Here is a 14,453-nt window from a genome sequence, read left to right as displayed (position 1 = left end):
TTTTTTTCTTTTTTCAGTTTGCACTTTGTCCTCTGGGAAATTTGGAACGCTTTTGAGTGGCTCTTGGGACACGACAGCCAAAGTCTGGCTCAACGAGAAGTGCATGATGACTTTGCAGGTATGCAAAGTTTTTTTTTTTTTTTTTTCAGGTTTTGTTTTTAATTGAAGCACTGAAAACCCAGTCATTCATTGAAAATATTCTGGAAAAACTCAGTTAATTAAAGTTGATTTAGATATCCTTCAAGCAAACACGTTATTTTTAATTTCCTTTTGGTTTGAATATTTAAAACTCTCCTATCTCTGACTCTCCTATCTCTGACTAAGTCCTAATTATCCTTGAGTGGCAGGTCAGTTTTATCTGATGAAGCTGTTCAATATTTTTTGTATTGTTATATTAGATGACCCGAAAACAGCCAGCTGAAGGTTTGCTTTGGAAGTGAAAGCTCATCTCTCTCTCTCTCTCTCTCTCTCTACAGGGACACACTGCGGCTGTGTGGGCAGTCACCATCCTACCTGATCAAGGCCTCATGCTTTCAGGATCAGCAGATAAGACCGTCAAGCTCTGGAAGGCTGGCCGATGTGAGCGAACGTTTACAGGCGAGTCTTTTATCGAGCCACCTTCATCTTTCTTTTACTAGAAAGGTGCATTGTGTGTTTTTTCTTTTTATTTCACCTCAGAAGCATAGCTGAGCATAAAGTTGTATTAATAAATACATTTTATATGTAATTAGTGCCGCTGCTTTTTAATGTTTCACATTTTTGGCTGTAAATGAAACATTTACAGCCAAAATGTTTCATTTTGGCTGTAAAATAGGAATTTCCTTAATCTAAGGAAATTCCTACCTTAGATTAATTTTCATTTTTCCTTCGTTCGTGAGGATACACATTTGGCATTGCTACTGAATTCATTGTTGTTGTTTTTTTTAATAGTGAGTTAAAAGTTAAGAACACAAAGAGTTTGTAACACAAACTTTCCAAACTGTTCCAGCTGAACCAAATAATGCTAATGTAAGATAACAAAGGTAGAATTTGGGAATGTAGTTGATAAATCATTTTTTAAAATTAAGGTTTTCACAAAGCAACTTTTCTATTACGGGTTATCACCAAACAATTTGAACTGCAGTTTTTTGTAAATCAATTTGTTTAAAAATATGCTTAAAAGTGATACAAGGAACCACATCAATGAAGAGCACCACAACTTTAAGATATAGTTGCATGAATAAGTATTCACATTGCTTATTCATTTTTGTTGAATTTTGTGTATTATATTTTAATCATGTAATACAGCAACGCAAAGTGGTACGTAATCGTGAAGTTGATGAAAAATGAACAGTTCGGTTGGCTGCGCATGGTGGGAGTGTAATGCTTATCAAAGCTTATCTGTTTCACTTTAGGACATGAGGATTGTGTAAGGGGACTTGCAGTCATCAGCAACACAGAGTTCTTATCCTGCAGCAATGACACAAGTATCCGAAGGTGGCAGGTGACGGGCGAATGCATACAGGTCTACTACAGTCACACCAACTACATCTACAGCCTTGCCGTCTTCCCCGATAGTCAAGGTTTGTTCACTATATCCATGTTTCAGAGATTTGGATCCGTTCACGTGCAAACTGGCCCTGAATTATCATCTCAATTTGAGATTGTTTGGAATAAATTGAATGGTAAAAAGCTATGGAATACTAGGCGATTGCTTCATTTATCCCCATCAAGCTCCAGACAGACGAGCGATCGTCTATGGGGGGTGGGGGGGTGTTCTGGTTCACACAGCAAGATGATTATTTCGATTTTTCACCCGATTCTAATTTCTGACTATCTTAGGAATGCTCCGATTGTCATAATGACTCTAGAGATAATTTTATGAGATGTTTCTGGTATGTGTGGTGTGTTAAAAAAAATCTCTTGTGTGAGATTTCCCATTTGACATCTGAATGTTTTGTGAGTGAAATTTGTCAGTGTGCAGAGTGCAGTATCTGCCGTGTGGCTTCACACAAACCTGTTACACCTATGATTTTATTTATCAAATCGAACACTTTAAATCTTGCGATGTGAACACACAGAACAAAATGCAGTAATTCTGGACGAGGAATACTTTCTATAGGGCAGGAGGAGAACTCAAAGAAAACAGACCAAGTTATTTACATTAAATGCGTTGTCCATTGCTCTGCCCAGAGAAGTGAAGCAGAGAAAACAAAGCCAGGAGCACTTACTATGAAAATACGTCTTCAATCTGACAGTAAATCTAATGCTGATGTGGTTTCGTCTCAGATTTTATAAGCACAGGAGAGGACAGATCGTTAAGGATATGGAGGCAAGGGGAGTGCTGCCAGACCATCCGCTTCCCGGCCCAGTCAGTCTGGTGCTGCTGTGTTCTGTCCAACGGCGACATTGCTGTTGGTGCCAGGTAATGTTGATGGTGTTATCCAATCCACTCTGAATGTTTGGGTTGTTTTTTTTTTTTTTAATACTTGCTCTTCTGTTTTATTTTCTGAAATGCTTTCTCTTTGCCCACAGCGATGGCATTATTCGCATTTTTACGGAAGCCGAGGACCGCATGGCGAGCGCCGAAGACCTCCAGGCCTTTGAGGATGAGCTCTCCAAAGCCACCATAGACCCGAAGACGGGGGATCTCGGAGACATCAAACTGGAAGACCTTCCTGGAAGAGAACACCTAAACGAGCCCGGTAGGAATATATTTTTTATCAGATGGTATTGGTGCATTTTTTTTTTTTTTTACCCATGTTAGATTAATGTTAAATCTATTCCAGGGAATCGCGACGGGCAGACGCGTTTGATCAAAGACGGACAGAAGGTGGAGGCGTACCAGTGGAGCGTCAGCGACGGCCGCTGGGTGAAAATCGGGGACGTGGTCGGCGGCTCCAACCAGCAGACCTCTAAGAGCGTCATGTACGAAGGGAAGGTAAGACGACAAGCCGAGTGCCGCCGAGGAGAACGCCGCTGCCAGAGCTTTGACTGACGAGTCGCCTTCTGGCCTCAGGAGTACGACTACGTCTTCACCATCGACGTGAACGAGGAAGGGCCGTCCATGAAGCTGCCTTACAACGTGACCGACGACCCCTGGCTGGTGGCGCACAACTTCCTGCAGAGAAACGACCTCAGCCCCATGTTCCTCGACCAAGTTGCTAATTTCATCATCGAGAACACTAAAGGGCACGTGGTGGGTCCTGCTCAGATCGGTGGTGGCGATCCGTTCACAGGTGAGGCAGTTGGTCGGAACTGGAACTCAGCTTCTGTTTCCCAAATTGAGTGAGTTTTACGTCTGATTTCAGACTTGTTAGTCAATTCAGTTTCATCATCAGTAACTATAAAATAGTAAGAAATAAGAGCCACGTTGTTTTTCTTGTTTTTCCTACCTTAAATGGTGCATTTCTTACATTAGAAGCACAGGTAACATCAAAAAACAGCTTTACAATTATTATAAAACGAAGACAAAACCATTGCGGATCAGACTTTTATAAAGGGGACAACAATCTGTGTGTTTTCTCTGGAGAATGTATATCTTTGCCTTTCCTATAAATCGGGGTTCCTAAAGTGTGGCCCCCAAACTGCAGCTCAAGAATGATACAAATTTAACTTGTCTAGCCCAGGTGGCTGGTGCAAATGGAAACTTTATTTGTGATCGGGGAAAAATTATTAAAGATATATAATGGAAAATGTTAAGTACAACACAAAGTGTTTGGCTTTTTATGTCTAAGCTTAAATAACACGTACAGCCACGTCTATCCAGAGACTTTGCTACACCCAAATTGGCTTTTGGTTAATTTATTAAACGTGGCTAAATATAGCAAGCGTTTCGAAAGAAAAGTTTTGGATAAAAACAAACAAATGAAACAACTTTATTGGCCTGATTTTAATTTATTTATTTTTTTCCCCTACAAGAACTTTTGACACAACGATTTTGGCACACTTGACAAAAAGTTTGGACATCCCTGCTCTAAGCAGATGTCGTTCTAGACTTTTCCACGGTCTGTCATTTTGACTGACGTGGTCAAAAAAGTAGGCTGCGCATAGTTTCATAAATCCGACATAAAACTTTTCATTTTTGGAAATTACACACCAGAATCTATTCCGGTTTTTCACATGAGGCCCATTGTACTGTACATGTTCACCTTCATGGCTGAGATCTTACCTTTTAAACCGTTTGTGTATTTTTGTGGCAGGAGGATCTCGATACGTTCCTGGCTCATCTAATGACGACTCCGGCTTCGGCGCAGATCCTTTCACAGGTCAGACTGTTCCCTGCTGGGCTTTTTTCACATTATGAGCGTTACTAGTGAATATGGTTCCACTGCCTTGGTTGTTCTGCTCACAGGCGCTGGGCGCTACATCCCAGGGTCAAGTTCCAACGCCAGCGCTCCTTCAGGTGTGGCAGATCCGTTTACTGGTGAGTTACTCTCTGGATCGACCGTCTGGAATATGAGAAACAATATCAGAAACAAGGGAGCTAAGCAGGTCATAAGCACGCACTAGATGTAAACTGTTTACTTTATATCCAGAAAATCTTTGAGGTTTTCCTTCATTTTAGTTCTTTGGCATATGAATAAACCAAAGCCTGCTTTAGTTTTCTTCACATCTTCCCCTCTGACCTGTCTGATGTGTCACTCAGATTCATACTGAGATTGAATTGTGAAGTAAATGCAATCTTGCAGACTTCTGCAGGACATTTGTTTTCTTCAGAAATGGATTTTATCCAGTGGTTTTAGTGAAAAGGTTGTTGAATTTACTCCAAACATTTCGCTGAGAAAATAAAAAAAAAAAGATTTGTCATTTGTTTGTTGGATCTGTTATCTTGTTGGAAAAGCTTGCAGACCCACGAAAAACCATGTTGCACAAACTGTTTGATAGCCTCAGTAATCTGAATTTAATTCAGCTTTGGCACAACGTAGGATAAATCAGAAAACTGGTTACAGAGTCGGATTTTGCACTTACTGGACCCGACTCTCTGCTCTGCAGGAAAAGGCGCGTACTCCTCAGCAGGAGGACAGACCTCAACTAACATCTACTTCCCTAAAACTGACTTCGTGACCTTTGAGCAAGCCAATGCCCCTCAGATTGTCGGTGAGTTGCCTGAATGCAGACGTGAACATTTTGTCGCCGTTCTCGTTGCCATTCGTCGAGTCAAAACCTAAATCACAGCTGACATTATTGCTAACGTTGGTATTTCAGAGATTTAAACTCTTTTTTTTAACTCGCAAGTTAATGTTCCTTATGTTTTTGTCCAGGTGAAATATTGCACGCACTACTCAGTTTTTAACTTATTTAACGTTTAATCTGTAATCTTACAAAGGCAGAGAGATGAGTTTCAAGTTGAAAATTGACTAAATCTTCAGTCGTAAAAAGTCACATTTTGTTTCATAGGAGAAATGATTTCCCTTCCTAATGGTTGTTGTTTTGCCTGTTTCCAAAGCCAAGCTTAAGGAGCTGAATGAAGGGGCCCCTCGGGAGCACAAGCTCTCTGACGACACCATGGAAAGCCTGGAGCAGCTGCTGCTGGTGGTGTGTGGGGCCAACTCACCTGAAACTCCTCCTACCATTCAGCAGATCAGCCTCCTCTGGAAGGTCTCGCATTGGCCTGAAGGTAAAAAGTCTTTTTATTTTTCTAGTTTGTAGGAATTGATTTATTTTCAATCACAACAAAACAAAAGAAAAACACTCTATTCTACTTTGTTTTTCCTTTTTTTTTTTTTATTGTAGATATTGTGTTCCCTGTCTTGGACATCTTGAGGCTGGCGGTGCGCCACCCGCAGGTTAACGAGAGCCTCTGTGGCGAGGCAGAAGGCGTCCAGCTGTGCAACCACCTGCTGAGCCTGATGATGCCCGAGGGTCGCCCCGCCAACCAGCTGCTGGCGCTGCGCACCCTGTGCAACAGCTTCAGCGGCAGACACGGCCGAGCTCTACTGGTGTCGCAGCGCGAAGCCGTGCTGTCGCGCGCCGCCGACCTGGCCGCCGTCTTCAACAAGAACATCCACATCGCCCTGGCAACTTTGGTGCTGAACTACGCGGGCTGCTTTCACATTCAGCCCGACCTGGACGCCAAGGCTCAGTGTCTGTCCGTGGCCAGCAGGGCCCTGGAGACGGTACAGGACAAGGAGGCTATATTTAGGCTGCTGGTTGCCTTGGGAACCACGGTGGCCTCGGACCAGACGGCCCAGGACTTGGCGCGCTCCCTGGGCGTCGGCTCTCAGATTTCCAAGTACTCCACAGTGTCGGAGCCGTCGAAACTGGGCGAGTGTTGCCAGCTGGTTTTAAAAGAACTGCAATGATGAGAAGAATTAGAGATAAGAGGAGCGCTTCTTTCTGATTCTCTGTTCTCCTTATACAGTCTGATTGAGATGGAATTACTACACTTGTATGGCCTGCAATAAAAAAGAGCAAACTTTCTTTATACATTTAGTCTGTGTTTTATTCCTACAGCCTGCCACCTGTTTTTATTTATATAAGAAATATAATGATATACCTTATAAAGTTCAAGTTTACAAATTATCCTGCTACACTTTAACTTTGACCACACATGCAGGAAGTGCAAGGAAAATACAGATTCATATTGGAGCCAAAGTCCTCTGAGTCACCTGAATGTTGAAATTTCTGCCCTTTGTCACCGTCTTCTTTCATAGTACAGTACGCCACTGTGTGTGGGGTGGGGGATGGTTAAATGTCTGGGACTGAGAAGTGTTCCCCTTTTTTTTAAAAAAAGAGATTGTTTTATAGAATCATGTGGAGTAGAGAGATTGTCTGAGGAATGCAAAAAAGATGTGATATTTTCTTTGAAAGCGGAAGTATAGAGAAAATGTTTGAAGTTGCTCTGTGTGTTGGTGAATCAGAGCACGATGGGTGTCTGGAGAGGTACAGAACCTATAAGATTTAGTGTCAGAATTACACTGGTGCTTTTGTAAAAAAAAAAAAAAATTGTTTTCAATACCGAATTATTATATTCAGAATAAAGGTTTGAGTTGTACACAAAGTTATTGGTGAAATTATCCCAGCGAACTATAAATCAAGTTTTTTTCCCAAGAAAAATGGATGCTTTTATTTTACAGGCATTGAAAAACAGAAAAAGAATTCTGACTCATATAATTCTGAACTTTTATCTCAAAATTCAGACTTTAACTCAGAATTCTGAATTAGCGTCAAAATTACACACTTGTTTTTGAAAGAAAAAAAAACGCTAATTGTTTTCAGTACCTAATTATTATTTTCAAAATTTTAATTTTTTTCACTTTTCCATTTAGAAAACGTGAATGAAATATACAATTAATAAAAAAAATTATACGTACTAAGGCGGGGGTGGGAAAAAAACTAGATGCTTTATTTTAGAAGCTCTTCCACCACCGGATGTACTTTCAAACAACATCCGGGTAATGATTGAAAAAAAATTGGCGGTTTGTGTTCGTGCTGCTGTCCTGTTCCTGCATCTATACGAGAAAGATTGAAACAAATGGCCTTCTAGACGTTGTTTTCAGGGGTTGTGAGTGACACGGGGGCAAAAATAGTTAGTGTCCTAGGTTTTATTGTAATTTCGAGTGAATTAAATGTTTGGTTGTTTTTTTTATCTCACTTTTAGTTGAGAGTAAACGTTGAAGTTATAGTTAGCTGACACGGTAGCTAGCAGTGGCTTGTGGGTGCTTAAAGAAGACAAAGCAGACTGCTCCAGCTCTGAGTCATGGCCAACCCGAACCCAATGCAGAAGAAAAACGGACAGTATCTGTGGTTTGCTCTCCTCGGTTTGGGATTTCAGCCAGTCAACATCAAACATCTCAACCTTGGACCGTAAGTTTAGTATTTTTAGTTGACGAGAACCAGGACGCTTAAAGTCGTTGGTTTTACTTGGGTTAAAGCTTAGCACATTGCTTAAAGATTCTTTAAAACATATTTTATGGTTTGAAATACACTTTGATTTCTGAAAACTCAACATACAAACGTTTTTTTTTTTTTTTGTTTGTATGTTGACAACCTTCGGTGGAGCCCTGTTTGAAACGCTGATCATATTTGTTTTATGTTTTCACAAATTTGTCACTCTTATTTTGATGCAACTTCGAGTTTAACTCATGAAACTACCTTCGATTTCAAACTAGTCACTGAAATAAATAGTTTCTTCCAAAACAGAAACAACTCTTTACGTCCTGAAATGGATGCTAACTGTCGTCTTTAATGTTTCTGGTCGAGCAGGAACATGTTCAACAAACCGAACAAAGAAGCCTTCTACCTGGTCATCCGTTTCCTGTTGGAGAAACTCAACCCTGCTCGCTTTCATGAATCGTACAGGTAAAAGGTAGAATATGTGATCAGTTATTGATGCGCAATAAAGATTCTGTAATATAAAGGATGTACTTTGTTTTAGGCACTGCTGGCCTGTTGTGAATCACAAAGCGGATGCCGAGTTCCGGAAGGTTACTTGTACCTGGCTGCGGGAAATCATGGTAAAATCTGTAGTTTAGATAGTATTATATATTAATGCTAATGTTCAAACATTTAAAAAAAAGGAGGAAAAGCAACTTACAATGAATTCTACTTAAAACTTTTTTTTTTTTGAAGTTTCATTTAATTTTAGTTCAGCCTTACTTCCTAAAAATGAAGTGTTCACATGCTTTGCCCTGTGTGATTTACTCCAGGATGAAATGGCCAACGCTGGATCTAAAGTGGTGATGTCATTGTTTCTGTCCCCTGGTGGTCCCAAGTTCGTCAGCTTGATGCTTTATTTGGCCACCCATGTGATGCAGCAGGACATGAAGACGTTTGTCACAGGTAGGGCTTGTGGAGAACTCTGCCATCAATTAACCCGCTCTCTGCAGCTTATGGTTTTCCTTCCAATAGAACTGCAACTTCCTGTCTCGTTGTTGTCAGATAAGAGTTGGGCTCCTGAGGCCGCAGCCATGCCTGCGTCCACCCCACATATAGCAGTGGAAAGGCTGAATCTGGTGCGCAGCAGGTTTCTGAAAGCCGCAGTGGATCAGGATCGTTTTCTCCATGACTACCAAAGACGAGCTCAGTAAGTCGTTCAACCTCGCATCAGAGAGGTTTCGTTGTTTTTCTCATTTTTGTGTTTTTGGTTTTTTTTTTTTCTTTAAATTTGTTTAGTTTTACTTTGTTTCTTTCATCACCCGTTCAACATAATTTAATCAGGTGGAGGTCACTGTGTAGCAGCTGGAGCTGTTTTCAATCGACAAACTCCACCCACACACTCTTTTGTTTTAACAGCAGCCGTTTCCATTCAGCGTCAGCAGGCATTGGAAAACGTCTTCCTTTGTTGTCTTTAAACTGTTTTATTTGGATTTAAAGCTTTGACTTGCACTATCTATGCAGGATATTATTGACTGTGTTGTTTTTATGCATATCTTCTATTTCTGTTTTAAATTTCAGGGCCCTGGTTAAGTCCATGAGAGACCTCAAAGTGGATGGTTCCAAGTACGATCAGCTTCTAAAGTAGGTTGAATTTGTTTCCTTGGAAGTTTCTGCCAGTTGTTCTGCGTCACATTAACGAGGGTTTTCTTCCTCTCAGGCGTCACGTTTCTGAAGCTCCCTGGGATGCGGATTCCTTCTCCGAGAAGATTAAAAAGGTAGGGGATGTTTTTTACACAAGCATGAAGCATGTTAGTGCAGATTCTGCCTTTCTAAATCGGAGCTAATGTTGCCAGGTGTGAAGGGATGCAGTGATATTTTTTTTATTTTTTATTTTTTATTTATATATCTCATTGTTTCTACTTTTATGATAGCTTAAATTTATCACCTGTTATGTTTGAAGTATATTTTTAGCATTTTTATGTCATTCTGGTGTTTCCTCATCTGTGAATGATTGCATGATTACATTTGTTGAGAATTTCAGTGATTCTTTGTACATTTATTTTAAATACTTTATAAAACTTGTGTTGCGTTTGACTTTGTGAAAAGTTGCATTAAAAATAAATAAAGTTGAACCAAAGCTCCAGTCGCCCCCTTTTATTATTATTTTTTTCTCCCCCTGTAAGGTTCGTTCTTTGTGGTCAGCCATCGAAGGAATGCTCTCTGCTATCAAGGAGCAGCAAGCGGCGGTGGAAAGCGTTTTGAGAGGGGACGTGGATCAGCACATCCTGGATGGGACAAACCGAGTCCTCAAGCTTCCTCGTTGTCTGCTGGACAGAATCGAGCGTCTCCCACATCAGGTGAGAATCGGAGTAAACGGGTGGATTTGTGTTTGTTAGCGTTAGCATCATGATGCAGCCGTTCAAGACGGTTCAGAAGTTTGCAAATTCACTCTGGGATGAATATCTAAATTTTTTTGATGCAATGATCATTACATTAGGAGGAAACTGGCTGGGTTGCTGGGAGATTTTGTTACAGGAGGAACCATTTAATGGTTCTTGTAAAGGGAAAATGACCCAGAGCATGCCACCATTTTACAATTTTTTTTCTTTTTCTATATTTCTTATGAAAAATTACAGATGGCAGTACTTAGTTTCCAGAATTTTTATTTTATTCATCCCTTCTGGGAGTCTACCTGAATTGCTGCAGGTCGACTCCAACTAAATACAAGATGGCGGCTCTGGTTGGGCTGGCAACACTGAACTACTGAAGAAATGCAGATTTTCCAAAAATCTTCAACAGAAAATTAAACTTGATGGAAATTGATAAACTTGCGTGCTTATAGTTTCAGTATTCCAGTGTTGGATTTGTTTCATCCTCTGTTCTACTGGGGTTCTGTTCTTCTAATGTGTAAAAATGCAATAATCTAAACAAAAACAAAAAAAATCTCATCTCTCCCTCCCAGTTAACTTCAGGCAGTGTGTATGAGGCGGGCCAACTGAACCTCCTGTGTGTGATGGAGCTGTTGAATCACGCGCTGCAGCTCCTGAAGGAGGAGCGGAGTCGGGTTTGTCCTGCTGCAGAGCCCCCGCACGCTGTACGCCGCCTTCAGGAACATTTCCACCAGATGTCCCGGGTGCTGCAGGACCTGCACCTCATCAGGTCAGCACTGTTGACTCAGTTGGGAAGCACTTAAGTCAGCTTCTGTTTTTAATGTGCTCTATAAAAGTCACAGAAGTTTTTGTTCCTTTTCTTTTTTTCCCTTCTGTATCTAAAAGTCGGGCATTCTTCTGTGTCATTTCTTCAGGCAGAAACTTTCCAAAGAGGAAATTCCAGAAGTCAGGAGTGCCATCACGGCGCTTCAGGCAGAATGGGACCAGAGGTGGATGCAAACTCTGAAGGAAAAACCTCTCGTGTCTTTCCTGAATGAAGATCCTGTGAGTTGACCCTCCAGACTCTGACAGGATTAATTTATCATTTTTATCCAGTTCCACATCACCCTGCAGCAGGATCTTTATTTATGTTTTCTTTTAGGCTCTCGGTTTCCTCTCACCGATGGCTCCGTTGTCTTTTGAACCGGCTCCTGAGGCTTCTTTCAGCCATAGCGTCTTTTCTCAGTTTCCTGCAAAATTTCTTGGTGAGAAAAGTTGGAATACTTCTCCAAATCAGTGTTGTTGTTGTTTTTTTTTTTTTTAAATGTATTTATTTTTAATTGCTTGATTTCAGAAGATGAGCCTGCAGAGATCGAGTCGACGGAAGATGTGAAAAGACGTCTTGACATCAGAAGGTAAGCCGGCCGAGCGGCCGCCGATGGGAGGCGGATACCTGGACAGACCCGAGTGGTGGCCTGTCCGTCACTAGCCCTCCCCAGAGCATCCCTGCTTTCTGATGACCGCGGCGAATTGAGAGAAATCGCCACGGACAGATACGGAGCAGACACTCTGACATGTTTTTTTTTTTTTTTAAATCAGTCCTAATTATTCTTTTTAAACATTGAAGACTAGTTTTTTTTTAAATGTGGTACAGAATATCCGGCTCAACTAAAAACCGATTAAACAAAACGAACATGCGCTGCTTCCAGAATTGTTCACGCCCTTAAACTAGAGCCTTAAACATTATGTTTTGAAGACGATCAAAAATGTTGACACTTGATCAATGCACCCCAGATGATTGCTCTCCAGCTGCCTCGTTGCACCAGGTTAACTTTACCTGACCTGGAATGCATGATTTATAAAAATTGGGGGAATTCTTGAGCACAGCATATTTAAAAATTATACCTTTCTTAGTTCCTCTGAAAGTCATGTCATCCGTCAAGTATCGAGGGCAAACGTGTCTCTGGATTGGCTTTTTGACACTCCGCCATCACCGCCGCAAAAGCCTTCAGCTGTCCCGTCACCGCTGCCGCCTCGGGTTAGTGCTGCTTTAAAAACCCAATTTTCTTGGCTTTTCTCTGTGTTTTCATTACATCTTTCATCATTCACGCCAGGCCAACATTTGCAAGACGACCCATCAGAAGGTGGCGCCACTGAAGACAAAAACTGAGATTTTAGACTTGGAGCATGAAAACCTGGCTGATCAGGTGCGTACAGATGGCTGCTGTCAGAATATGATTACATGATCATTTTCAGCAATGCTGTACAATTGTTTCTCATTAGTTTGCAGACGCTGTAACTACGACCAGTCCTGAGGCTGGAGCGAGGGGCTTGGAGGGTCTCCTCAGCACCCTTCAGAGGGATCCCTTCGCTGCTAGGAAGCAGCTGCCGCGCACACCGGAGAGCTTGAGTGAGTTAAAACGTCTCCACTCCTGATCTCTGGTTGCAATATGAAACGTTAAAGAGTTTGATGTATTCGCCTGGGATTTGTGTGACAAACCAAATATAAAGTAGGGAAATTGATACTTTAAAGGTCTTCAATTTAGTTTTAGGTCTGGACTTTGACTAGACCAGGGGCCTGCAACCTGTGGTTACAGAACCACAGGGGACCCCTTCACTTTTTACAAAATAGGAGAATGGATTTTTGATTTGGGATCCAACAGGAAATTCTTTTTTTTTTTTTCTTCCGTCCAGAGTTTTTCCGTTTGTACCGATGCAAAATCTACTTTTAATTTCAACAGATTTTTAAAAGTAACTGGCTTCGTACTATGCTGACCTATCAAAGGCTCGCATCATTTTCTTAGAATTGTGTAATTTTTCTAAAACCTGAAAATTCAGTCACTTTAGTTTAATTCGTATTAATTTTTATGCATTCATTTTTTTTCTAAATATGTAGAAAAAAATTCTACATATTTAGAATTTATTTTTTATTTTTTTGCACTTCTAGGTGGGTTTGATTTTGTAGGTTTTGAGGCAAAAAGTGGCTCTTTAAACCTAAAAGTTTTCTGACCCTTGGACTAGGCCATTCTAACATATGAATGTGCTTTTAAACAAACTATTCCATAGTTTGCGCCGCTGTCAGCTGAACCTCTGCCTCAGGTCTTTGGCGGTCAGATTGTCTTAACTTTGTCCCTGCTGAAGGAAGGCACAGCATGATGCTGCCACCTCCTATGGTTCATTCACTGTCGTGAAATCTTGTAATATGGCAAACTGCCTTCATAACATGTTTTGAACTCAAATATTTTTCTTTGTACTTCTTTCTTTTTGAAGTAATGAATGTGAAAAGCTCCTGGAGAAAAGCCGTAGAAGAGGACGAAGCTAAAAAAGCGTCCTGGTCGGCCGAGCTGCAGGACAGCATAACGGACCGACTCAGTCCTGTCGGCCGGCTGCGGGACGCCGTCCCCGACGCTTCCGCCCAGACGCCCGCAGATCACGGCAGCTCCTCTTTCTGCAAACGGCTCGTCTTCCCAAAGTCTCCTCCCCTCTGGGACACCTTGAACGCCGAGGCCCACGACAGCCCGAGCGGCACCGGCAGCAGCGCCATTCAGTTCAGCCTCGACCACGAAACCCTGCCCGAAATCCCGAGCTGCGACAGCCTGGACCTCGAGGACGAAGCTGTGGCTCTGACGAGCGAGGAAGACGAAGAGGCGCTCGTCCCCGCCTCGAAGACGAAGCTAAAGCAGACCTCGCCGGATTACAAGACGTCTCGTGCGGAGGACGGCTGGTTGGTTGAACCTGCAGCATCAGATGGGAAACGCAACAAGGTGTTTTCTCTGGACTCGCCAGATTCACCGCCAGCGAAACAAGAATACAGCCTGCCGACTCTGATCACCTTCTCCCCGATAGATGACATGAAATGTTAGCCGCACTTAAGAGAAACCTCCTTGTTCCATTTTAAAGTTTGGACTCTTAATTCTAATTTGTAATATGAAATGTATATAAATGTAATAATTAAATGTCTGTTGCACTCTGGCTCGGCTCTAATTTGGGCTGAGTTAATAATCCATGAACTGGTTCAATAAACATTGGTTAGTTTCTAACCTGTAGCTCAATGTGGAGGAAAATGTGAATAAAATAAACTTTGCAAATTTAAAACTTGTGTTGAGCTAATTTCACTGAAGCTTTGCAAAAAAAAAAAAAAAATTATTGAACTTATTGTTCACTTTAGGTGGGAGGCTGAAACACCTGAGAGCAAATCGGTGAAGGCCTGGATATGTTCATACCAACCCTCTTAAATTAAAGTTTAAATCAAAGGCAACTTGAAGAGGCCGTGACACTTGTTCC

At 41.6% G+C, this 14,453-nt stretch overlaps 2 protein-coding genes across 4 annotated transcripts in view; both read left to right on the top strand.

The window, feature by feature from the left end:
• The window catches only part of plaa (phospholipase A2-activating protein), an 8,252-nt gene extending 1,844 nt beyond the window's left edge, over positions 1 to 6,408 (top strand). For both annotated transcript variants that reach the window (XM_008435871.2, XM_017310264.1), the window contains exons 3-14: positions 18 to 118; positions 477 to 597; positions 1,395 to 1,562; positions 2,269 to 2,404; positions 2,515 to 2,684; positions 2,769 to 2,920; positions 2,999 to 3,218; positions 4,182 to 4,247; positions 4,334 to 4,405; positions 4,975 to 5,079; positions 5,429 to 5,599; positions 5,716 to 6,408. In XM_008435871.2, the coding sequence (XP_008434093.1) occupies positions 18 to 118; positions 477 to 597; positions 1,395 to 1,562; positions 2,269 to 2,404; positions 2,515 to 2,684; positions 2,769 to 2,920; positions 2,999 to 3,218; positions 4,182 to 4,247; positions 4,334 to 4,405; positions 4,975 to 5,079; positions 5,429 to 5,599; positions 5,716 to 6,284 (2,051 nt within the window). In that variant the 3' untranslated portion in view covers positions 6,285 to 6,408. The remainder of the gene's footprint in view (positions 1 to 17; positions 119 to 476; positions 598 to 1,394; positions 1,563 to 2,268; positions 2,405 to 2,514; positions 2,685 to 2,768; positions 2,921 to 2,998; positions 3,219 to 4,181; positions 4,248 to 4,333; positions 4,406 to 4,974; positions 5,080 to 5,428; positions 5,600 to 5,715) is intronic.
• A 972-nt stretch (positions 6,409 to 7,380) lies between these two features.
• Positions 7,381 to 14,264, top strand: haus6 (HAUS augmin-like complex, subunit 6). 2 transcript variants are annotated; one of them, XM_008435870.1, is made up of 16 exons: positions 7,381 to 7,788; positions 8,188 to 8,283; positions 8,360 to 8,438; positions 8,631 to 8,763; positions 8,863 to 9,007; positions 9,379 to 9,441; positions 9,518 to 9,575; positions 9,984 to 10,157; positions 10,763 to 10,959; positions 11,105 to 11,234; positions 11,332 to 11,434; positions 11,527 to 11,584; positions 12,084 to 12,207; positions 12,284 to 12,376; positions 12,453 to 12,579; positions 13,440 to 14,264. In XM_008435870.1, exons 1-16 carry the CDS (start codon positions 7,682 to 7,684, stop codon positions 14,030 to 14,032), a joined length of 2,280 nt encoding a protein of 759 aa, XP_008434092.1. In that variant the 5' UTR covers positions 7,381 to 7,681; the 3' UTR covers positions 14,033 to 14,264. The 2 variants fall into 2 exon arrangements, with proteins under 2 accessions (XP_008434092.1, XP_008434091.1); XM_008435869.1 differs by having other exon boundaries at positions 11,524 to 11,584.
• The last annotated feature ends 189 nt before the right edge of the window (positions 14,265 to 14,453 follow it).

The sequence above is a fragment of the Poecilia reticulata genome, linkage group LG18 (assembly GCF_000633615.1).
Source record: "Poecilia reticulata strain Guanapo linkage group LG18, Guppy_female_1.0+MT, whole genome shotgun sequence".
Lineage (NCBI taxonomy): Eukaryota > Metazoa > Chordata > Actinopteri > Cyprinodontiformes > Poeciliidae > Poecilia > Poecilia reticulata.
Note: the sequence above shows the minus strand (reverse complement) of the source record. Positions and strands in the feature narration are given on the sequence as shown.